At 46.6% G+C, this 23,885-nt stretch overlaps 2 protein-coding genes and 1 long non-coding RNA gene across 4 annotated transcripts; 1 reads left to right on the top strand and 2 right to left on the bottom strand.

Moving 5' to 3' along the window:
- Positions 1–9,160: 9,160 nt before the first annotated feature.
- Positions 9,161–10,599, bottom strand: LOC136356549 (uncharacterized). The gene is made up of 2 exons (XR_010741415.1): positions 10,362–10,599; positions 9,161–9,643 (listed from the first exon to the last, which is right to left on the bottom strand). It is a non-coding gene; the product is annotated as an uncharacterized lncRNA (long non-coding RNA).
- On the top strand, positions 10,398–15,859 carry LOC4339718 (glucose-1-phosphate adenylyltransferase large subunit 3, chloroplastic/amyloplastic-like). Of its 2 annotated transcripts, none has more exons than XM_015784986.1 (16): positions 10,398–10,791; positions 12,138–12,363; positions 12,473–12,592; positions 12,996–13,166; positions 13,280–13,369; positions 13,479–13,565; positions 13,656–13,711; positions 13,812–13,905; positions 13,989–14,101; positions 14,189–14,261; positions 14,450–14,530; positions 14,702–14,788; positions 14,871–14,975; positions 15,074–15,180; positions 15,283–15,343; positions 15,436–15,859. In XM_015784986.1, the coding sequence occupies exons 2-16, from the start codon at positions 12,151–12,153 to the stop codon at positions 15,535–15,537; spliced, it is 1,560 nt and encodes a 519-aa protein (XP_015640472.1). In that variant the 5' UTR covers positions 10,398–10,791; positions 12,138–12,150; the 3' UTR covers positions 15,538–15,859. The 2 variants fall into 2 exon arrangements, with proteins under 2 accessions (XP_015640472.1, XP_066166682.1); XM_066310585.1 differs by lacking the exon at positions 10,398–10,791 and adding an exon at positions 11,478–11,631.
- Positions 15,860–16,614: 755 nt separating this feature from the next.
- On the bottom strand, positions 16,615–23,633 carry LOC4339717 (auxilin-like protein 1). The gene is made up of 8 exons (XM_015784526.3): positions 23,034–23,633; positions 18,394–21,700; positions 18,200–18,275; positions 17,918–17,988; positions 17,755–17,820; positions 17,578–17,667; positions 17,294–17,470; positions 16,615–16,831 (listed from the first exon to the last, which is right to left on the bottom strand). The coding sequence occupies exons 1-8, from the start codon at positions 23,480–23,482 to the stop codon at positions 16,796–16,798; spliced, it is 4,272 nt and encodes a 1,423-aa protein (XP_015640012.1). The 5' UTR covers positions 23,483–23,633; the 3' UTR covers positions 16,615–16,795.
- Positions 23,634–23,885: the final 252 nt, after the last annotated feature.

Here is a 23,885-nt window from a genome sequence, read left to right as displayed (position 1 = left end):
CCAGGACCAGCCAGGGTACACAAACGACAATGTTGACATTCAAATCCACGTCTTACAAACATCATAAAAGTCTTACATAAATGCAGCGGAAAGAAAGAAAGACAACAGGAGCTAAGCCTTGACTTGAACTGCAGCGGGAACACCACTCCACAGGCATCCTCGACGGCACGGACAAAGCCTACTCCTCGGAGAAACCTTCATCTGACCCGAACTCGAACTCTGGGGTTGGGAAAAGTAGAGCAAGACTGAGTACTACCCACTGTACTCAGCAAGTCATACCGGAATAGGGGTATGATGCAGGGAATCATCAAAGAAGAGCTGAAGTGGTTCATTTGCATAAAGCGAGCATTTAAAAACAGAAATTGAAAGATTTAAACAGTTGTAATAATTAATTAACATCAACTATCCACTGTCCAACGCTAACCCATGTTGCGACAGGCCCAACCATCCACCTAAACTATCCAAATTAAAAGATTACACTAAGGTGAGACTAATCACGGTGAATCTGGTTGACCGCCCATAACCGCGGGCACGGCTATTCGAATAGTTTTACTCTGATCAGAGGTGTACAACTGTACCCACAAGACACAGCCCCACGACACGTTTCCGTGCGCCGACATGCCACCACGACATACCGGAAAGAGGCCGTGACAGGACCCTTCGCATAACCCCCTCTAGCCAAGCACACCACACCTTAGGTTTCACCCCCGTCCCCAGCGGGCAACGGGCAGTCCCCTCTCGTGCCTAGGTGAATCCGGAAGTGACAGAGGCCGTCGCAGGGCCCGCCCCGCTCCATCACGCCCACCCTTGCCTGGATGCGTCGACTAGAGGAAAGATACACTACAAGTCCAGCCGTTGCCCACGCTGGCTTGTGGTAAGTACGATAAGTTCTTCCAGGGCATCCCGCGAACCGGTCCTTAACTGCCATGGGTGCGACCAGCAAAACCATGCACCCACAGCCCACCATGTGGTTTATTTTAATTAACCAACACCAAAACGGTGTCACTAATCCAACAACACCATTGGAACCAACAGTCTAAACATTAATATGATTTTCCCCGTTGTAAACTAGTTGAATTAAGCATGGCTAAGCAATTCCTAGTCCAAACTCTAATCATGTTATAACCCCAAGCTAACAAAGGAGCATGGTATCCGAAAAGCATGGCTGTAACAATAGGTAACCATCCCATAGTAATATTATAAAACAATGCAATATTTGAAAGAAAACAATAGAGCATTTGCAATATAGGATCAACATGTTCAAGTGACAAGCATGACTTGCCTTGCTCTGCTGCTGGAGGAACCTCGGCGACTATCTCGAAGTACACCGGAGCGTCGGAGGAAACGGAATCTAGCGACATACAAAGCAAACATTGCAAACAGGCTATAAGACTACTGCAACAGGGAACAAAACCATTTTTAATGGATTCTGCACAGTTTTCTTGATTTACTGAGACTTGAATGGGCTTAAACGGAGCTCGGATGAATTAGTTATGATTTTTAGAAGATTTACTGTGTTTAATACTATACAAGAAAAACCTTAAACTATTTATTGCGCAATATATTCCAGGGCTGACGTCAGCACGGAGGGAGTGCGGCGCCGACATGCGGGGCCCACCGGTCAGCGACCCGGGAGAGGGCGGTCCACGGCGGATCGGGTCCACGGACCGGGGAGGAGCGGCGCCGACATGCGGGGCCCACTGGTCAGCGACCCGGGAGAGGGAAAGAAAGGGCGGCGGCACGCGGCTCGGCTTGGCTCAAGGCCGGCCGACCGACCGCGGCGACGGCGACGACGCGCGCGCGAACGCATTGCCGGCAACGCATGCGACCGACGACGGCAGCGACCGGCGGCACGCGAGGCGGCGGCGGTCGAAGGCGACAGCGCGCGACTTGAAGCGGCGGCGCGGCACTAAGAGGAGAGGAAGGGGAAAAGAGGGGAAGGGATGCCTCACCGAGGGTGGCCGGCGCGGAGGAAGACGATGGCGAACGGCGACGGCAAGCCACGGGAGGACGACGTCGGCGAGCGGACGAGCTTCGGGGTGCCCTAAGGAAGGAGGAGAGAGGGATTAGAGAGAGGGAGATGAGCCACGGCGACCGGAAGCCATGGCCGAAGGCGGCGGTAGAGGTGGTGCTCACCCGAGTGCGAGGGAACGAGGGCTCCGGCGACGAACCTCGACGGAGGAGAGGTGGACGGGGTGGATCCCGGCCACGCGAACCCGACGGCGGCGATGGCGCGGCCTGGCGGCGACCCTAACGGCGGCTAGCGGCGGCCGGAGTAGCGGAAACGGCGGCTGCGGATGGGCGCACGGCGCGAGAGCGATGGGAGGCTCGAGAGAGTACGGCGGAATGGGGAAAAAGTGAGAGGGGACGACGGCGATGCTTAAATAGGGGGAGAGAGGACCGGACGTGGCCGGGAGAGGCGGGAATCGCCGGCCGACGTGGGGGAGTGGGGGAAGAGAGAGAGGCGGGATTCAAAAATCGAATCCCGGCCATCTCGGGCGCGGACGCGAGCGGGAGAGAGAGGAGAGTGGGCGCGGGAGACGCGGCGCACGCGCGGGCGTGGCCGACGTGGCCCGGAGGAGGCGGAGACGTGGACGCGGCGGCGGTTTCGGGTGCGGCGGTTGCGGGCGCGGCGTCGGCCGGAGGAAGGGGAAAGACCCGACAGGTGGGCCCCACCTGTCGGCGACCCCGGGAGAGGAGGGAGGCGGGCGGCCGGCCCAGCAAGGGGGAGGGGGAAGGAAAGGGGAGAATGGGCCGGCGGCCCATTCGAAAAAAAGGAGGAAAAAGGGAGGGAAAAGAAAAAGAAAAAGGAAAAAGGATTTTCCCTAGAATTACAATATTGCTGGCTCAATTTTAACTGGTTAAAATTATTTCTAGAGCTCTGAAAATTCCACTAAAAATCCTGTTAATGAATTTCGACATGTAGAACTCAAGAAAAAAAATTCCACATGTCAAATCCGATTATTATTTGCATTACTTTCTTAGGGTTTTCTCCTGATTTGCACCGGTATTTTCTTAGGGTCATTTATAAATTACAATTTTGGCTTGGGAGGAAAACTTCGGGGTGTGACACGCCCACGCCGTCAGACAGCCACGCGCGCGCGGGGTCAGAAACGCGCACGGCTGCGCCGAGAGGTGGAGCTCGCCGCCGCTGGCGGCTGTCGCGTCGCCGGCCACCACCGCCGGACCTCCCCGTGACCCCATGAGCCGTGGCGCCTGGAGGCTGGACCGCTGGAGAGAGGATGGGAGAGAGATGGAGAGAGGGGAGATGGAAAGGGAGGAGGAAGAAGATGAGGGGGGGTGAGTATGACATGTGGGGCCCACGAGCTTTATTATTTTTCTAGATCGAATTGCCACGTAAGCACCACGTCAATGCCACGTCAGATGACGACCGAGTCAAATTAGCCACGTAGGCGCCACGTTAGCCAAAACCACTAAGGAACCTCGTTTGTCTGGTTTTCGTAAGTTGAGGGACGGGTCGTATCCGGTTTTGCGGTCAAGGAACGAAAATCGGACTGGGCGACAAATAGAGGGACCCAAAGTGAACTTATTCCTTTCCCCAACCACTCACGTTGTGCTCTGCGCCACTCGATGTAGAGCCCATCCGAGCTCAAGCTCAGCCGTCCTCCATGAGAGGGAAGTGGAGATGGTCGGAGAGGACATGGGGCAGTTTTTTGTGACGGTATTGGCTCCCTTGTATGATGTGGAAGCTGGAGCAAGAGGTGGTAGATGTGCTGGCTCTGCGAGACTCCTATCTCTCTCTCTCTCTCTCTCTCTCTCTCTCTCTCTCTCTTCTCACACCTTCTTCAGGCCCATGCCCTCCCCGGTGAGCTCCACCGGCCGTCGGTCCCCAACGGGCACTGCCGCCGTCTTGGGGGCGATCTCCATGGGCGTATTCGCAGATGGGGCGATGTGGATGCTGCACGCTCTCCTCCAGCAGGCAGTGGAAGGCAAGGCCCTCGAGGAAAACATCAGCGTGACACTGCCACCAAACATTTTGCTTTCTGCCAACCTCGACATCATGCGCTTCGGCATGTACCGGGGTGCCTTCACTGGCGTCCGCCGCCCTGTTCCTAGCCGTCCCCATCCCAATCCCGCCTTCTAACCATGTAAGCGTCTAGTCAGCACGAGTGGACCAAGTTAAATTGCCATGTCAGTGAAAACCAACTATCTACTATTGGAGAACTTAATTAATCCGGTTTTACAAGTTGGGTTTCATGATTTTCAGTATTACGGTTTAGAGATGTCATTAAACTTGACGTAAATATGGGGACAACAAGTGGACTTATTCCTAGTCTCCCCGAACATATACTGCTTGGCTTTTGCCTCGGCCCAACTACATTTCGGCAATCTCCTCCCGGCCCAAATACTTTTCGGCTGTTGATTAGTTTGAGGGCCGAGCTGGCTTCTCTCTGGTGATCCGCCTCGGCACAGCCTCTCTGCGCGTCGGCCCACATGATATCAATGGCCATATGCAAGCTGCAAGCCTGCAACTGCAAGGCCGGATGAACGGGCAAGAACATGATAAGTTCGCTATTAAATACTATTAATAATTCAAGTTAAAACAGTAACGGTCAACAGTACAAGTAATAAATGAAGAATTAGCTGTAGGATTTGGTCTCAGATATGGGAGCACATCGATTGCTCTAATAAATCGAAGCTAAAAGCTAAAATTTAAATTTTAAAATTTAATTTTGCAGTTAATTTTAAGATATTTTCAACATTTTTTTAATTACTGGTTTTAAGTTGTCAAAGAAAGTTTTACATATAAATTAATTTTTATTTTCTAATAAGTTAAAAATGGCTTATGAGTAATGGACAACCGATTATGGTGTGGAGCCCTTGAGGAAGTTCACCAGTTTCACTAGTCCATCCAAATTGGACACGTCGGCTTCCACAAGTAGTACTGTTCTTTTTTTTCCAAAAATAGATAAAAGACTTAGGCGGCTTGTTTGGTAACTCGAGGGAAAGAGATTGAGAGTTTACATGAGGGAATTAATGATGAGATTAATCCCAATATCTTGTTTGGTAGAGGTGATGGAAATTGATAGGGAATTTAGTTGGAGATTGGGTCATTAATAAAAACGGATGGCTGAGATTTGCTTAGACAAAGTAAATGAGGAATTTCCTCCCAATTACCTGCCCTACCCAGGTATTGAAACGGAGGGAATTCCTTCCTCAATTCCTCATCCACATCCCACCAAAATTCACATGTCTCCCAATCAAACAAAACACTTAATAGCCTCACCCCTCTAAACTTTCAATCCCTCCTAAAAACTCCCTCCAACCAAACAGGCCAAGGGGGTATTTGGGAGAGAGGGATAAGAAGTTTTGGAGTCCCTCTCTCCAAAACACCCTCTAATGTATCTTTGTATTAAGAGAAGGGTGAATAACCAGTTCAGTCCTTCAACTTTTACTCAGAAGTCGAATTAGTTCTTAATGTTTTATAATATCCAAACAAGTCCCTAAAGATTATTATGCGGTTTAATATAATCCTTGGACCCACCTAAAAATGCCACGTTGACATGCCACATCATTCATACATGTAAAGTTAACATTTAAATGACCATTTTAACCTTACATTTTCTATAAAAAAACAAAGGGAAAAACAAGAAGAAGCAATCATAAAATAAAGGAAAATGGCAAAAAAAAAATTTACCAATGCTACATATTTTTGCTAATGGCCAAAACCTTTTTTTTTGTTTTTTCTCAATAGTTTTTCTTTATTTCATATGAAAACATAAAGGTGTAATGGACATTTAAATATTCAATTTGCATGCATAGAAGATATGGCATGTACAAATGGTATTTTTAGAGGGTCTAAGGACTATATTAAATCATATAATGAATTTTAGGGATTTGTTTGGACAATATAAAATGTTAAGGACTAAATTGATCATTAAATAAAAGTTACGAAAGTTCAATGATCATGTTAGTTATTCACCTTTAAGAGAAGTAAAGATTGCCAGTTACTGTGACTGAATGGAAAAACACAAAACAGCAAAAAGGTGAAGGGAAGGAATTTGTTGCGCTAGTTTGATTCTCGTGACACATAGGGCGACCTAAGCTTATCACCGGCTACAGAAGTAGTACTGTTCATTCACATGGAGACGCACACGTGCTGTGACTTGGGTACGGTTCAATGAGGGCATTAGCAATGTGTCAGGCCATAGTACCGGACTTGGTGTGCCACATAGGCTCAAAAATATCTATAAATAATGTTAGCTACAAATCCCACAATGCTATAAAGCCTCAAGTGGGGTCCACAGCAATAAAAAAAACTCCTTTTTCTCAACTTTTTCCCCTCCCTCTCTCCTCAACCACCGATGCCTTTCCCCTTCCTCTATCGCGCGACGGGCGGAGCTCGCCATGGGCGACAACGGCGGGGCCAAGCGGAGCTGCCGCACCGACGCTAGGGCCCGGGCGGCGGGGCGGCCAGATCTGACGCCTGGCGGCGGCGGCGGTAGCGGGGCCAGGCGGAGTTACGGCTGCGGCGCCGGGCCCCGGGCTGCGGGGTGGCCAGATCTGACGCCTGGCGGCGGGGCCAAGCGGAGCTGCGGCGCCGACGCGGGGGCTCGGGCGACGATGGAGACGGGCGGAGTGTCGGCGCTGACGCCGGGGCGGCCGAGAATCACCCCTCGTCTCCTCCCTCGGTCGGCGCCTCTCCTCCTCTCCCAGTCCATGGAGTGACCTCGCCAGCGACGACCTCAAGTTGGCTGTGGCGCTTTGACCTGCCGGGACGGCGACGACGGTGGCGCCAACCTCCTCTTCTCCTCCCCCGCTATCGCCTCCTCCTCCAGCCCGTCGGCTGCCTCGCCCCTCTCCCCTCTCTCCTCTAGCACGAGTGTGGGTCCCACCGAGACCTGAGGAACTCGTAGCCAAACTTGGCTACTCGGACCTGAGCAAGCTGCACGGTTTGACGATGTGGCAGGGAATATTCGGTTTTTGGTGTGGAGGCTGAATGCCACGTAAGCCCACGGCGAATGGCCTAACGGCGTGGCTGCCATGGCTGATGGCTCATTAGTTCTAGTAGTACTTGCTACTTGGACGGAGCATTTATCTAGCTCTCGTTTCTGACAGCTTGTATGGCAACACACTCCTCATGCCGGAAAAAGAGAAGAGAAGAGAGGCGCATTGCCTGACAGATTCTGTTCGATGCATCATCGCTCCACGATTATTCTTCTAGCCGTGGTCGCGGACAGCAATGGATGATGCCTTACGACTCGAGTAGTTGTTGGTTTCTGCTCGTACGTGTTGCAGCGTGCTGCGTGTTCAATTCGTATATCCAGACACAGCCGGCCAACATTTTACCGTGTCCAGATACAACACAGCAGACAAAAAATCGCCACGTCTGGCACGCTGCAGCTAGCTAGCCAGCGATCCCCATGTGTGATGCTTGAAGTTACAATAGTACGCAGCAAACAAGCTGAGCAGTGAGTACAGTGTAGCTGCGTCCGACCCAGGGGCCACTGTGTGCAGTGTGCATCGTGCACCTGCAGCAATCATGTGCAGGGCTCGGGCACAGCCACCATGGGAGATGGGACTCGCTCGCAGTCGCAGCTTCCATCTCTTGCATACGCCTAGCTGAACGCCTGAGCATAGTATCCGTGTGCTTGAGTCGTCGGCCCAACCAACTTGCAGGATGGTAATTGGAGGAGAGAATTCTCAATTCTATCTCTGCGGTGCGCGAGCTGAAGATATGGCGATCGATGTTTAGTGCGCACTGCACAGGCGACACTGACGGGGCTTTTAACTATTTGCCACGTTTAGATTTAATAAATAACTATTTGTCACCGCTATCTCAATGAAATGTGGGTCCACATATGTCTATGACATGTGAGCCCAGTGGCAAAAAATTAATTACCACATCTAAATATGGCAAATGGTTAAATATCTCGACACTTAGGTGAAAGCCGTGAAAGGGAAAACCGGCCGATCGGCAGTTCGGCACCCGACAGCGATGCTTTGCCTCTGCTAGCATATCGTCCGCACATTTGCCCGATCCGCGTGCATGATTTCGCTCTTTTTTCCTGCAAATTTTACCATCATTTTCAGAGCAGTGAGGTGTATTGCTGAGTCGCGGCAATGCACACCTAACTTGTGATATGTGTTCAGAATTTATAGCTTGTTTGTACATATCGATACGAGCTGTGGTTGTCTTGCATTCTCGTACAGGGATAGCACCGCTCAACAAGGTTTTAGCTGACTGGGACTGAAAACGCAGCCTCCAATTAGTGGACGAGAAACTGAACGCGAATGCCAAGTTGCCAACACGGCGTCACCTATTAGCTACTCCTAGGTGAATGCATGTTCGGTAAAGAATATTGCGTGAAATGAGAAGAACGAACCGTACGTATGGATCGATCTCTGTCCAGGCACTCGACGACACCATGTGATTTGGTTACACGTCCTCTCTAATCTCGTCGCTTACGTGTGATCTCCTGATTAAAGTCTTGCTGTTTCTTTCAATTTTTTCGTACCCCACTTATTAATTGCTTCCACTTTTTATTACGTTCGTCTTGCGTCCGAAAGAACACAATTAAAGTTCATGATTTTTATTCAGTATTCATTACACGTAAAGTACAAAAGGGGTGGGGGGAAAGAAGGGGGAAATCAGCACGCCTTTTTCTATTAGAGAAGGTACAATAACAAGCTATAAGCCAGCTGCAAACATATTTTAAGCAGATAAATGAGGAGAGAGAAGGGCAGCGGACTACAAATTTATAGCTAGCTGTAGCACGGACTCCAAGACGAAGTGTGTGTATGACAGGTGGGACCAGATATTAATAGTGTAGTATGTAACTATTGTATGAATGAGCTATTAGATTGGCTATAGATGAATTAGAGCTAGTAGTTAGCTATACTATTAAACTTGCTCTTATAGCCAATTGGTAGCCTTGTGTTGAAACACATCACAAATTAAGCAATCAAGCACCGCATATCAATTAATCCGTGCTCATATAAGTCAGAAGCCTCAGAATTCAAAGTCCGTTCATGCACGCACTGACTGAGCAGTGCAAATCCCTCCATGGATCCAGGAGAGGGAGTGAGACATCCATCCGGAGCAAAGAGAGCAAGCAGTAACAGTAGCACAAATTGTTTAGGGTGAAATTATTGTCACTTATGATTTAACTGTTATCGTGAGATATATCATAGTTTAAAAAACTAAAATAGTTGATATATATGATAACCACAATAACAGTATGGTTTTATAAAACTGGTAAGCAGCAGGCTACAGGGCACGTGTGTAGGCAGCCGCTGGCGCTGGCCGCTGGGGACGCAACACGAGCACCAGTACGATCCGAGGTGGGGTGGTGGGTCGCGCGTGAGGACAAGCGGGTGGATCGCCCGCTAGTCGCCGTGCGCCACGAGGGCCCGCGCGTGGCGAGACCAGAGGCGCTCTCGGCTCCTCCTCCTCCGTCCGTTCGTCCTCCTCGATCGCCGTAGGACAGCCACCCCAGGCCCACCGCGCGGCAGTAGGCGCGCCGTGCTGTACTACCGCTGCTGCTGCCGCGCGATTTCCACCGTTGGTTCCGGGCCCTTCCTGCCGCGGAGAAGACGACGACGACGAGGGAGGCTGGATGGCTCTACTAGTCTTGTACTGATTGGTCTTGGCGTGAAAAAAACGACGCTCCAATAGTAACTGAAAGAGAGAAAGAACAGTACTATATTAGTGCCGAAATAATAAAGGAACACCGAGATGCAAAAGGACAGGTTTTAAAAGACAAGCAAGAGCTATTTGGATTCGTTTTATCGTACTGTTGGGTGTCATAGGTCCTGCAAGGCTCCGGTGCACGATTGTCACCATTCTCCCACTTGTACAAGGCGCTGGTCATTTGCATGTAGTAAAACGGTACTTCCTCCGTCTTAAAATATTGCTACCTAGATTTATTCAAATTCATTGTTCTAGGATAGATCAGATAGCAATATTTTAGGACGAGAGTAGTAATAGTCAAACTATTGGAAGAGCGATGACCCTATTTTTTTCCGACGAAGATTTAGATTTTACATTGGTTTTCATTAACACGTTTTTAAAGCTACTGGATATGCGTTCTGTACGAAATTTTTTTATATAAAAGGTGCTTTAAACATCAAATATTAAATTTAATTTGTAATAAAAATTAAAAATTAAATAATTTTTAATTAATGACTTTCCCGTGAAAGTCATTTACTAGCTCTTTATTTTCGCGTAAATAAGAAGCGCCGTACAAGGACAGGAAACACACATCGCTGAAACAATAACGTGGTAGACCGCCCGGATGGGAGGCAGATGGCATCGGCGGCAAATCAGCATGGCGAGCGGTGGATGGGGAGAGGAGAAAAACGTGAAAGCGAAGGGGACGGTGGGGGGGAGTACGTACGTATACCGTGAATTCTCTCGCTCGCCTCCTTCCCCCACATGGGGCGGGCGAAACGCCAAACGAAACGAGGCGCTGCCCTGCCACCTTCGCCTCACGAACGCCAGCCTCGCTGTTTCCCCTCCCTCTCGCACCGCTCGTTCCCGTTTGCCTTCTTTCTCTCCTCCCCCCCGTTCAGCTTCCCGTTCAGGTTCAGGCAATCACGCCTCCTCTCCTCTCCTCTCCTCTCCTTCTTCACTCCACTCCAACGCCCCACGCCCTCCCCCGCTTTATAAGGGGGAGCTCCACATCACCACCCTTCCCACACCATCGCGGCAGCCACCGCATCTTTCCTCCTCTTTCCCTGGAGCCATTTCCTCCCCTAAAGGGCCTTTCCTTTTCTTGATCTCTCTTCTATCTTCGATCCATCCATCCATCCGGCCATCCTTCCTAGGTAATAACATTTCTTCCTACCTCTCTGGACGCTGTCTTCCCTGCGCATGTGTGTGCGTGTGCATTGTGGATGTTTCTTTGATGATTCTGGTGGAAAGGTTGTGGGCGCGTTCTCGCCTCTCGGAGTTTTGCGTGTGCTGTTTGGTCCTGAAATTGGGTGGCGAAATGCTTTCTCTGTTGATGCGTCCAAGAAATGCACGCGTATCTAGTTTTGTTGCTTTGAAATTTCGCGGCAAGTTTGGGCGGTGTGTTTCTGCAAGTTTTGATATGAATTTCCGGGATGGAGAGCGTGGGTGGTTCTTAATTTCTATATTCTCATGGCATGCAGATAAAATTTCCTGAACTTAATTTGTTGCAACAATTGTTATTGGCGTATAACGGTGCATATTTATTTGGATGCGATTTTGTGCACCTATGGCTGTATCGAGCCTGTTTCTTGATGTTTGCGGTGGATTGGGGGTGATTTCTCCCCCATTTGTTTTCATTTTCCAACAAATATAGGGTCGTTCTTGGATCCTGTGCACCGTGCTCTTCTCTATGCATATTTTTGGCTTCTGACCAGCTTCGTTTCATCATTTCTGTCCTTAGAATAATCGAAAAACTTGCAGCTTTCTCGCGTTGAGAAAAGCTCCCGTTCCCATTTGGATGTAAAGCTACCCAAATCCCATTTGGTTGTGAAATCCTCCTGTGCATATGTTGTGCTTTGCTCTCCTGACGACAAGAAAAAAAATGTTCCGTCAAGCCTAAAAAAAAAGATTAGTTTTCTGAAGATTCAGTTTGGGGCGTCGGTGTTCGACTTTGCGGCTATTTCTACCAACTTGTCATCACTCACTCCGTTCAGGTATAGTAGTTCATTTATAAAGCGTTCTGTTCTACTTTGCGTCGTCGTCGGTTCAGATTTTCGGAAGAAGTGAGATTCTAATCCCGGGTGAGCTTTAGATCTTGTGATTCACATGACTACGTCCTCAAAAGAAGGCATAAAGTCTTTTCTATAGCTTTCTTGGTTGATGCGTAGTACTACTACTTCGTTCCTTCGCTTTCAAAATCTTGGTGGTGTATCCATCAAGGGCCCCTACACTGTCCTGTATTCCGTGATCATTGTTCTGATCCCTTACACTGTCCTAATTACTTATGGACCGTGAAAAAAGATAGCTCTTTTTTTTTGCTTGACTTTGTAGTTCTTTTTTCAGAAGCTTAGAGCCTTAGACCAAAGAAAGGATGGTCACTTTCCTTGCTCTAATCTAGTTTTTGGCCTGTATCTGCCTTGTGATGCTAAAAATATTACATAGTGAAGAGGTATCCGAGAGTAGTTAATTGTTAAAGGCTATTGACTTTGTTACCTTGCAGGTGAATTTCAACGATGCAGTTCAGCAGTGTGTTTCCCTTAGAGGGTAAAGCATGCGTGAGCCCAATAAGGAGAGGTGGTGAGGGCTCAGCTAGTGATAGATTGAAGATCGGGGACAGTAGCAGCATCAAGCATGATAGAGCAGTGAGGAGGATGTGTCTTGGTTATAGGGGCACCAAAAACGGTGCACAATGTGTGCTCACCTCAGATGCTGGCCCAGACACTCTTGTAAGTTTCATACTGTCAGTTATCAAATTGGTGGTTTCTCACTGTCCTTTTGCTATCGAATGCTATTAGCTGTTAGCATATCTAAACCCTGTATGAAAAATTATTACAGCATGTCCGAACATCATTCCGGAGGAACTTTGCGGATCCAAATGAGGTTGCTGCTGTTATATTGGGTGGTGGCACCGGGACTCAACTTTTTCCTCTCACAAGCACAAGGGCCACGCCTGCTGTAAGATGATACATTCAATTTCTGAGGTTTATTAAGTTTCAAGTTGATAGGCTTTTTGCAGTAAAGGGGTACCATTTGCAAGGAATTCTCAGTTTGATTTGCCTGCTTTGAGTTTGACAAGTCGACATGAATCAGAAGCATGGCAATTGATATGCATGACACCAGTTAAAAGTTTAGCTAATTCAGTAGCATGTTTGAGCATTGTGTATAAATTAGTATTTGGCTGTGGCCCAATGATTTTGGTAGCTGGTCCCCATGGTGCCCTCCACGGTTCCACTTTAGCCAACATGATTTCTTTTCAAGCTCAACGCTATCAAAGACTATCATGTGGCTTGTTCAGAGTTCAGTCATCTTGAAATTCCTGGCCTAATCTTTGTTTCTTTCCTTTTGTTGCATAACATAGGTTCCTATTGGAGGATGCTATAGGCTTATCGATATCCCCATGAGCAACTGTTTCAACAGTGGCATAAACAAGATATTCATAATGACTCAATTCAACTCAGCATCTCTTAATCGTCACATTCATCGTACGTACCTTGGTGGTGGAATCAACTTTACTGATGGATCTGTTGAGGTAATTCACCTTGACCTGTGATGCTTATGTTCTTCGATGATTTGCGTGGTTGTTGACTTGGTGAAGAAACAGTCACAGCTCACATTAACTGAAATGATTTTTGCCAATTGAAGGTATTAGCCGCTACACAAATGCCTGGGGAGGCTGCTGGTTGGTTCCAGGGTACAGCAGATGCAGTTAGAAAATTTATCTGGGTTCTTGAGGTAAATACTGTTTAGAAGCACACGGTGGATCTGCAGCTCATACTTGGATCTGTATCACTAAAGTAATACTCACTATGTTGTATGTAATGTTTCTGATGTATCTGTTCAGGACTATTACAAGCATAAAGCTATAGAACACATTTTAATCTTGTCAGGAGATCAGCTTTATCGTATGGACTACATGGAGCTTGTGCAGGTTTGTCCTGGCCTCATTCTTCTGTACTTTTCCACATGCTTTTCTTTTGAACTGGCTGACTCTTCAATATATGCCATTCACCGTTTGCAGAAACATGTTGATGACAATGCTGACATTACTTTATCATGTGCTCCTGTTGGAGAGAGGTATATCGATTGTACAATATTCCAAAAGTTAGATAATATTATCAGCATTTGTCCTCAGAAAATGCAGAGCATCCTGATTTGGTTTTCTTTATTATGGTAGTCGAGCATCTGACTATGGACTAGTGAAGTTCGACAGTTCAGGCCGTGTAATTCAATTTTCTGAAAAACCCAAGGGCACTGACTTGGAAGCAATGGTTAGAATTAACCTTATCCCATACTCAGATATATATTTGAACTTAATTGCAGTATCTGAAGTATAAGTCATTGATCATTGCAGAAAGTGGATACCAGCTTTCTCAATTTTGCCATAGACGACCCGACTAAATTTCCCTACATTGCTTCGATGGGAGTTTATGTCTTCAAAAGAGATGTTCTTTTAAACCTTCTAAAGTAAGAATCTTATTGCAGTAGTATGGTTTCTCCTACAGGGCACATGCTATAGAAATATAGAATTGTAGTCTAACAGTGTCACTTTAGGTCAAGATATGCAGAACTACATGACTTTGGGTCTGAAATCCTCCCAAGAGCTTTACATGAGCACAATGTACAGGTAAAAGTTTTTAAGCTTGAGCACTATTATGTGATTTCCTTTCACCTGTTTGGGAAGTCATGCCTCATGTTCAATTCAGTAATAGTCCACATTCAGTCTGAATTGCCTACTTGCACCAAATGTAGTTTGTGCAATCATGTCCGCCTTGTGGCGTGAACTGAACATCCATCTGCTTTTGTTGTTTATAGGCATATGTCTTCGCTGACTACTGGGAAGACATTGGAACGATCAGATCGTTCTTTGATGCAAACATGGCCCTTTGCGAGCAGGTATTTGGTCTGCTTCAAAATTTTAGCACTCTCAAACTGTAGAGGTAGTTGGATTGTAACACATCTGAATAATGCATTTAATAGATCTGTACAATTGTTAAGTACAGTTCAGACTTTGCAACATATTTAATACTTTCATTCTCTATTTACTCACAAGTTCCTCCATTGCAGCCTCCCAAGTTTGAGTTTTATGATCCAAAAACTCCCTTCTTCACTTCACCTCGATATTTGCCGCCAACAAAGTCAGATAAATGCAGGGTATGAGTCGCATGGAATGAACTTTCTATATCAAACTTTAATATGCGTGTTTCATATCTGATTTCGGAATTTGTGCGTGCAGATTAAAGATGCGATAATTTCCCATGGCTGTTTCTTGCGTGAATGTACCATCGAGCATTCGATAGTTGGAGTCCGCTCACGCCTTAACTCTGCATGTGAGCTCAAGGTACTCTCTTTCACCAATGAAATTAAACTGAATCCATATGCATATGCCTGTATAGCATAATTGAACAACACTGGGATTGTTGCAAACAACACCTGCAGAATACCATGATGATGGGTGCGGATTTGTACGAAACTGAAGATGAAATTTCAAGACTACTGTCAGAAGGCAAGGTCCCCATTGGTGTAGGGGAAAACACAAAGATAAAGTGAGATACTGACCTGAAGGCTTGAACCACAATGCATTATGAACACATCTAGCAATATCCTGTTTCGAGCGCGATCTAAACCCGTCTTTTGATGCATTGTAGCAACTGCATCATCGACATGAACGCGAGGGTTGGAAGGAACGTGGTCATCACAAACAGCGAGGTAAGCGATCAAGCGAAAAGGAATTCCAAAGTTGCAACCTCCCAACCCATGTTTCATACAAAATTCTGAACACTGCAACCTGTTGCTGATAGGGTGTCCAAGAAAGTGATCGGCCTGAGGAAGGGTACTACATAAGGTCGGGAATCGTGGTGATCCTGAAGAACGCGACCATCAAGGACGGGAAGGTCATATAGGAGAGCTCGCTGATGCCACAGATCTCTGAACCCTGAACCTGCAAATGCAGTGCAGTGCGTCTTTTCTTGAGGGGTTAGGACATGCAAGCTCGTTGATTCCACATGGCAGAGAACTCGAGGGAAGATCCCAGGAAGACGGATGATCGAGAAAGATTGTGTAGTACTAGCAGTTCTTCGCTCGTTAAAATGTGTGTACTAAATAACTAATAAGCTGCCCCGAGTGAAGTAGCAGCAGCAACTTTTTGGAGGGTCGTTGGTGCATCTCATGTGTAAATAAACTCAAAACTGGTAAAAAAATGTATCCATCATGCCATTATCTCCATTTTCTGTTTCGCTGCTACAAGATTTGATGGCCATTGATCCCTGCATCGCCGCTCGAGTTGTCCACGCGGCGTGGCGGCAAGAAGACCGGGCCGCCGCCGGCGGCGGCGGCGGCGGACTGATTTCTCCGTCAGCCGTGCCACCGGTACTAGGTGGATTGCAAAGCCAGCAGCTCACATAGGCCTCATTTAGACGGGCCTCAACTCAGCCCACACGTGAATGGGCTGGCATTTCGTCTTCTCCAAACAAGGCCATATCGGGCCCACTTCAGACGAGCACGTCGCGATTTGGTCTTAACCCCAAGCCCATATCGACAGTTATTAAGTTTCTCAGAATGAATAAGCCTATTTTGCCTCCCTCATGTCTTGTTTCTGATTGAATCGCATCCCTCTACCGCAAAACCGCCTCAACCGCAAACCGGCATATAACGTCTCCCCATCTTAAAAAACTGGTGCAAATCAACTACTTCGATGGTCTGAGAACCGGATTATACATATGAAACTTCGGTGTTATACCCAGTTTTACAGTTGAGCGCGATTTAATCACGAGGGAGGCATAATAGACTTATTCCTTCTCAGAATAGGCCCGCTAAAAAGGAAAAAAAAAAAGCACGGTCCAGACTCAGAGCTACTGTGGCACGCGAGATTAAGAGCAAAGGGAATCCGGAATTTGAATTCTGACGCCCTTTCAGTTTCTGCCACCAAGTAAAACAATGGCAGAACTCTCCAGGAATGTATAATAATTTCGACAAGAGACTAGGAGCAATGAAGCTCTTCTATTGAATCGATTCAAGGAGCGACGAGCGTCATCATCATCTAGCAAGATATCTAGAACTGCATATTTACACCAATATTGAATTAACAAACTAACAATATGGCTATATAATTACTAACGAATTTCCTGTCTCGAAAATAAATCGGCTGTTTCAGCATCCATCCTAGCGCTCCTCCGAAGTGAACTTGTTCCAAGCATCCTGCAAAAGAAGCGGATCCGGTGAGCACAATTTGCTTAAAACTGTCAGTGCGATGAAGAAAAGGAGCAACTCAAGCCAAATTCAGTAAGTTTAAACAATCATAGTTCCTTCCAAGCTACTCCGTAGCAAAGGTGAAGAATCAAGGCGTGGTTCATTCTAGAATTTGAGTTGATTTACAGTTGCCTATTGACACTTGCATAGCATGCTTGCTAAATAATCTCCAGGCCCTAAATCGGATTAGCTTGTGCGATAACGGTGAAAAGGAACAGGGGACCCAAAACATCGTATTAACAGCGTAATTAGGAGGTGAAAGGTTCCCAGAGAATTGTTAAACCAGAATGATCCTAGAGTAACACAGTTCTTGCAAACATGCTTGTACTAATGCAATCAGAAATGGAAAAGGACACATGAGAAAATGAACTTCCAAATAATCATAACAAATTTTGTAGACATTGCACAAACCTTAAGAAGATCAAAAACCTTCTCGCATATGTATTTCTGTCTGATTGTAGCACCCCTTTGCTGTAATTTATCTGGATGGACACAAAGGGTTGCCTTCCTGTAGGCTTTCTTCACAGCAGCAGCTGTAATTAGCTCTGTAAGTGGCACTGGCTGCCAACCACTGTCAGCTCCAAGAATCTGCCAGGGAGAAATGGAGAAAAAAAAGATTAAAAAAAGGTTATATGTTTGTCATAGTCTCTCAGAATGGTTTTACAGCTTCCTGGGATTTACAAATAGTCACTTACATATTGCAATGTGGATAACAAGGCTCGCAGATTTCCTTCCTTTCCGTTTGACCATCTCTTGATCTCAGGATCTAGGTACTCAGACAACCTCTGAAACATGAAAATAAGCAGCAGATTCTATGAGGAAATTGTAGGCAAGCGAGAGAAGGGAGATTTTGTTTGTGCTCAATTCCTTACATGTTTCTCTGCTTGCTCTCTTTGCGCCAGCAGGTCACGCATGTTCTTCTCAGCTAGTGCTTTTGTCTAAGAACAGGTAATATTTACATCATGAGAACTACTACGAAACAGACAACTAAAAAGGGTGAAACAAAACAAAACAAAACAAAAAAATGGGGCTTACCACACGCTCAGCTGTGCGTTGATGCCTCTCTAATCTTGCTTTATGCCTTAAAGCTGATTCAACCTCAAGCCCTACAGTTAACAAATACCAAAGAGCAAAGAAATAAGAGAGCAATTATTGTTTACTCACCAATTCATGCAAAACAACACTTTATTTTGAGAAAAAAATGCAACACTACTTGCATTGTTTTGTAAATTAGTGAGGCAATGGAACTTCCACAACTCTCTCATAAAAAAGAACTAAGATTACAATTTACAAAATACTTGTGGAAATAATAAGTACCTTTGCTATATGAATCTGGGTTTCTCATTAAGTTACTGGAAACCGCTCTCTGAAACTGTGTGTCCTGTCGATTATCCTGCATCCAGAACCAATATTTCAAAATTGTCAAGACTGTTAAAGAAAGCATTACATATTACTATGTGAAATCCTTAAACAGAACCACATAGTGTATCATATCAATAAACATCACCTACCAGATTGCTGGACTTAAAACTCTCCTTGAAAGAGGATCTGTACCGTTCTCTCCGTTCTCTTGCCTCTGCGGCAGCCTTTTCAGCCTTAGCCTTTTCAATTGCCCTCTCTCGAGCTTCTGCAGTTGCTCGTTCAACCGCTGCACGTTCTGCTTTTATCCTAGCAGCCCTCTCAGCAGCTGCTTCAGTACTCGCTCTCTCTTCTTTTTCTCGGGCCTCAGCAGAAGCCCGTTGCCGTGCTGCAGTAACCCTTTCCAATGCTATTTTTTCTGCCCTTTCACGAGCCTCAGCAAATGCTCTCTCATGTGCTTCTCTTGTAGCTCTTTCAACAGCAAGTCTATCCTTTTCCCGTTCCCTCTCCCTTTCCTGTTCTTCTAGTTTTTTTCTTTCCCTCTCTTCAGCAATTTCCCTTTCCTTCTCAAATTTTTTATCCCTTTCTTTTGTTTCTTCCAGTCTCCGAGAAGCCTCTTTGTCCTTCTCTCTTTCCCTTTCTGTTCTTAGACTTCCCTGCTCTTTGAGTCTCTGAACCCCAGGTGTTTCTTTTCTTGATATATCAGCAGAAGATGGGATATGACCTTCTGCAGATTTAGGTAAACTGCTACTCTTCTCAGAATGAAATTGTTGCTGCTTTAGCTCTGCCTTTGATTTGCATGCCCTGCTATTCTCATCTTCAAATGCAGCAGATTTATCTGTTGGTAATTCTCTCCCAGCTTCTTTGCAAACTTCTTCGGTCTTTTCAAGACTAGGGAAAGTTCCGTTAGATGTCTGAGAAATAGCAGGTCCAGCATCTTGAGGCAAGTGCTGTCTGCCAGTTAGCATTTCTGAAGAGGAAGACGCCTGGCCTTTTGAATTTGTAGTCAATCTAGTTGTAACATTATTAGCAGCACTTGTAACATCTCCATCTTCATAAAAGTTTACACCACTTAATTTAACTTGTGCATTTGCATCACTTCGTCCTTTGGTTTTATCCATTTCAGGCACCTTCTGGTCCTCCTGGTTACCGTGACTCAAGACTTCTTCACTACCTATCGTGTTACTATTTTCTGAAGGGTTTTCTTTTGTATCTTTGTCATTACTATCCAAGACAGTTCTAGTTTCTACTTCACCAGGCTGTAGTGTATCTTGCTTTTCTTGATCTAGGTCTCTTTTAATCAATTTGCTGGCCACCTCAAATACATTTAGCATAGTTGAATCTTCATGATCTGGCAGATTGTTGTTTTGTGAAGTAATATCACTTCCCTCTTCAGGACACTCGGAATCTTTATCCACGGTTGATTCTTCAGAATGTGCACATGAACCAACTCTATCTTCAATCTCAACATTCTCTACTTGTTCAGGGATTGGAGTTTCTACGGGTGATTCAGTTACATTCCTGTTTGCATTATGCATGAATGATTCTTCAACAAAACTGAACTTTTCCCTCCCATAACTTTCAGTTTCCAACCCAGTTGTACCAAGGTTCCTCCCATAAGTTTCAGCTTCTGACCCAGCAGTACCGGGGTCCCCTGGGAAAGCTTGAGTTTCAGAAGATCCCTCGAGATCTTCTAGAATCAATGATTTAATTTGTCTTGCCAGTGAGTTATCAATGCTGGTGACTTCTGAAGATTCTTGTAATTTTTCACTATCCCCTGTGGTGCATTGCATCTCAGCATCACATGCTGCCTCAAGTTCCTCTTTAGTGGTTTTAGGCTCCAGCGATATTCCTGCTACTGGACTTTCCTCTGTAGTGCCTTTACCAAAATCGGCCACATACTCTCCAGGTGAAGAAGCCTCCATGAATGAACCGTGCATGTCCTTCATCAAGTTTGGTTCTGAAATAGTGATTCCACTCTTACAAGGAATCTCAACAGCCCCATCCTCACCATCATGGCTTTCATTAGAAGTTTCCACAACTTTAGGACCCTCAAAATGAGAGTTATAAATTTTTTCATGGTCTATATTTTCTGTAGAAGCTTCCAGAATCATAGACACCCTATCTTTCCCCATTGGAGATGTATTATCTTCTCTCGGATTGACATGTTTCACTCCTGCATCCCTGCCATCATTAACCTCCCACAGCTTTTCATACCTTTCCAAATCAGAGTCCGCTGCAGTAACTTCGCATTTTTGTTCCTTGCTGAGCTTGGTGACAGGATTTGTTACCTCACACTTATCTTCCTCCCCTACAGCTGCATCTGTTTTCTGTTTCTGATCTTCTCCAGTCAGCTCATAAAATTCATCACCTGATGTCCAGTTGCCTAACTTACCTAGTTTACTGGAAGTTTGATTGGGTGCAGTGCAGCTTTGCATATGCTGAGGTTTCTCCAGCGACAATGCCCTTTTTCCACTGTCATCACAATGATCTGTTCTAACTGCACTAGCCTTCTGGTGCTTGTCCAGCAACGAATCCTCAGAGTTCATTTCCTCCTTTGTTGACTTCTTCACGGAGAGGTTCTCATCGAATGTGTCTGACTCTGTAGGAACCTTTATTTCTGTAGATCTTGTGCTTCTATGATGGCTTGGTTTCTTACGAAGTTTAAAACTGTCCCCTTTTCTCTCCATCAGTTCTTTCGCAGCTCTTAACCTAGCTTCTGCATATTCCATTGCTTCCTTCATAGCAGCTGCAGCAGAACTGGGATTGGCCTCATTATTAAACAAAGCAGTATCGTCTCTTCTTTCAGCCTGAGATGTGCTGGTGTTTGAAGGGGCATGAGCAGAAGAGGCTGGAGGGCAGCTGTGATTTTCAAGATGGACATCTCCTTTTGCTAAAATCTCTCTCCTCTTAAGCAATTTAGATGTCTGCTTCAGAGGAGGTGGTGGTTTTACTGTTTGTGTTTGCACGTTGACATCAGAAACCCTTAGAAAGGCATAATCAGGAGAAGGTGTTCCATTACTGGATGTTGAAATACTATTGGAGTTCTTGTGATTCTCATTTGCAGAAACTTTTTCAGAAATAGGTGGATATGCTGGAATGTGCTGCTTCTGATCAACTGTGAAATCACTCTCAGAGCTCCTTAGACTGACACTTGCAGAGGTTGTGGTGGACTTCTTCCTTTTTTCTCCATTAGCTTCTATACCACTATCCATTGTTGCAACATGATTAGTTGTTGGCACGTGAGGAAATTCGCAAGAATCAACCACATAATCCATTGAAGGATCAGTAGTCATCTCAACTAGATCGTCAGATCTCTGGGTAGTCTTGTTATATGACATGACAAACTGCTGATTGTCTGGAGGGAAGGAAATTACAGAAGACTCATGCTCCTTGAAATGTTGAGGAAGCATAAATGACTGCGCATCTGGTTGGCTAGACTCTTTTATCATCGATGACCTGTTAAACACAAAAAAGGAGAATATATTAAGTGACAAATATAGAGTATGCTCTCCATAAGTGCAAATTAAAGAGGAAAAGGCATGGACAGGTAAAATACAAATGGGTGCCAAAAAAGCAGCCATAACAAAAGAACTCTAGAATCACAGAAAACCGCACCGTTGTCAAGGAACTATAAAGAGCACAAAGAATGTAGGGGGGTAAATGACTTTCTGGTGCGAGACGGCATGATGGGTCACGCCACTAAAATCTCAGCCAACAGAAATGGGCCATATATCAAGAAACATTGGTCTCCATAGCTGCGCACACGTAAGCTAGAATGAAAAATCAAGAAATGCCAATCCTAGTACATTCATTATCATTTGACGAATAACAGAAGCATGTGTAACATCGCAAATCGATTTTTGTGCATCCCACTTTCCTCGTCTGCCAATACCTTGCCAATTTGTACCATCTTTGAGCCAACATGGCCGTGAGGCTGGCTGTCACAAAACTGAACCATACAACTGAAAACTCTTGCATGACAAGCTTGCCACTTGTGTACCATCCAAATTATCCCCGTTATACAGATCTAGTAAGTATCTAATTCTCCTTATAAGTTCAGTTTTCTGATTCACACAAAGGAAGTGAGGAACAGTACTATCCCAACTATCTGGCAATCTCCACTAAAAGATTACAACCTAACATCAACAAGGCATCATTGATCTCTAACTAAGACAGATATATAGTAGTTCCAAAATGTTGTATGCACATGAAAACATCGAAGCTTGTGAGCAACAGATTGTGCACAAAACAGACCCTGAATAGTCAAATAGCCTAGAAACACTAAAAAAGAGCAAATGTACCGATCCCTGTTGCCACCATTTCACGTCAACACAGGAAACACGTAAAAAAAAGGCTCTACTTTCTCCTCAAAGGAACCAACTTTGTGAATCATCAGTGATACCAAGATAATTCGAGAAATGCCTAATGCTCCCTAAGTAGCTTCTCCAACCCCTAAAGCTAGGAATGACGATTGGCGAGCAAAGTTAACAGTATATCCTTAAAAAAATAACCACCTTTACGAGCAAAAGGATGCAAGGCAGAAGCAGTTTGGAAATCCTTCCCAGTATTGGACTAATGTTATTTACAGTGACATTTTCAGAGAGAAAAGAAATCGGAAATCTCACTAATCTTTCGAATCCCATTTCCTAGACGAAAACCTTTGAAACGGCGAAGAAAGCCACGGATTAAAACAGTCTTTGCGCATCAGATGAAAACAGTCTTGCACTCCATGGAAACAAGCGCAGATGAGATGAGGAGGGAAGCAAGTGAAGGGAGAAATGGCACGAACCTGGAGGAGCTCCCAGTCGACGAGGCGATCTCCTCCGCCCCAATCTCCCCCACCGCCTCCGCCTCCGCCTCGGCGAACAGCTCCTCGTACGGCAGCGCGAAGTCCCCGAAGTCGAAGCGGCCGAAGATCTCCCCGTAGTCCCCGGCCCCGGCGCGGCCGAAGAAGCCGTAGTCGGCGCCCACGGCGGGCACGGGGGGCAGGTCGAGGAACGGGATGGAGCAGGTGGCCGCCACGCCCCCGAACACCTCGGCGTAGTCCGCCGGCGCGCCCCCGAACGGCGCGGCGAACCTCGGCGGGCCCCCGAACACGTCCCCGTACGCCGCCCGCGCCGCCGCCCCATTCCCTCCCGCTCCCACCCCCACAGCGGCAATAGCAGGTGCAGCCTGAACCTGAGCCGCCGCCTTCCGGTGGTGGTGTTGGTGCCTCCGCTCCCTCCGCGGCGCATCCATGGCGACCGCCGCCGCCGCCGCCGCCGCCGCCGCGGCAGGCTCCACGGTCTGGACCTCGTCGGCGGCGGGGAGAAGGGGAGGAGGCGGCGAGGTGAGGGGGAGAGTGGGAGGCAGCAGCGGAGGAGTTGTGTTTGTGTGTGTGTGGGTGGGTGTTTTTTCCGGTGGGATTTTTGGGAGTAAAAAAAATACTACTCCCGTGGTGGGGTCACCGGGTGGGGCCGGGGAATGAGTGGGGTGGGGCGTGCGGCGGACAGGGGAAAAAAAGAAAAGGAAATGTGTCGTCTCGTCTCCGTTTGAGAGAGAGAGATGGGCGGAGTGGAGGTATGTCTCCAGCAGCAGCAATGCAATGCCCCGGCGCGCGGCGGGGGGGGGGGGGGGGGGGGGGGGTGGGGGGGAGTCGCGG

The sequence above is a fragment of the Oryza sativa genome, chromosome 5 (genome assembly GCF_034140825.1).
Source record: "Oryza sativa Japonica Group chromosome 5, ASM3414082v1".
In the NCBI taxonomy this organism is placed as follows: domain Eukaryota; kingdom Viridiplantae; phylum Streptophyta; class Magnoliopsida; order Poales; family Poaceae; genus Oryza; species Oryza sativa.
The sequence above is the reverse complement of the archived record's forward strand: the minus strand, read 5'-3'. Positions and strand labels throughout refer to the sequence as shown.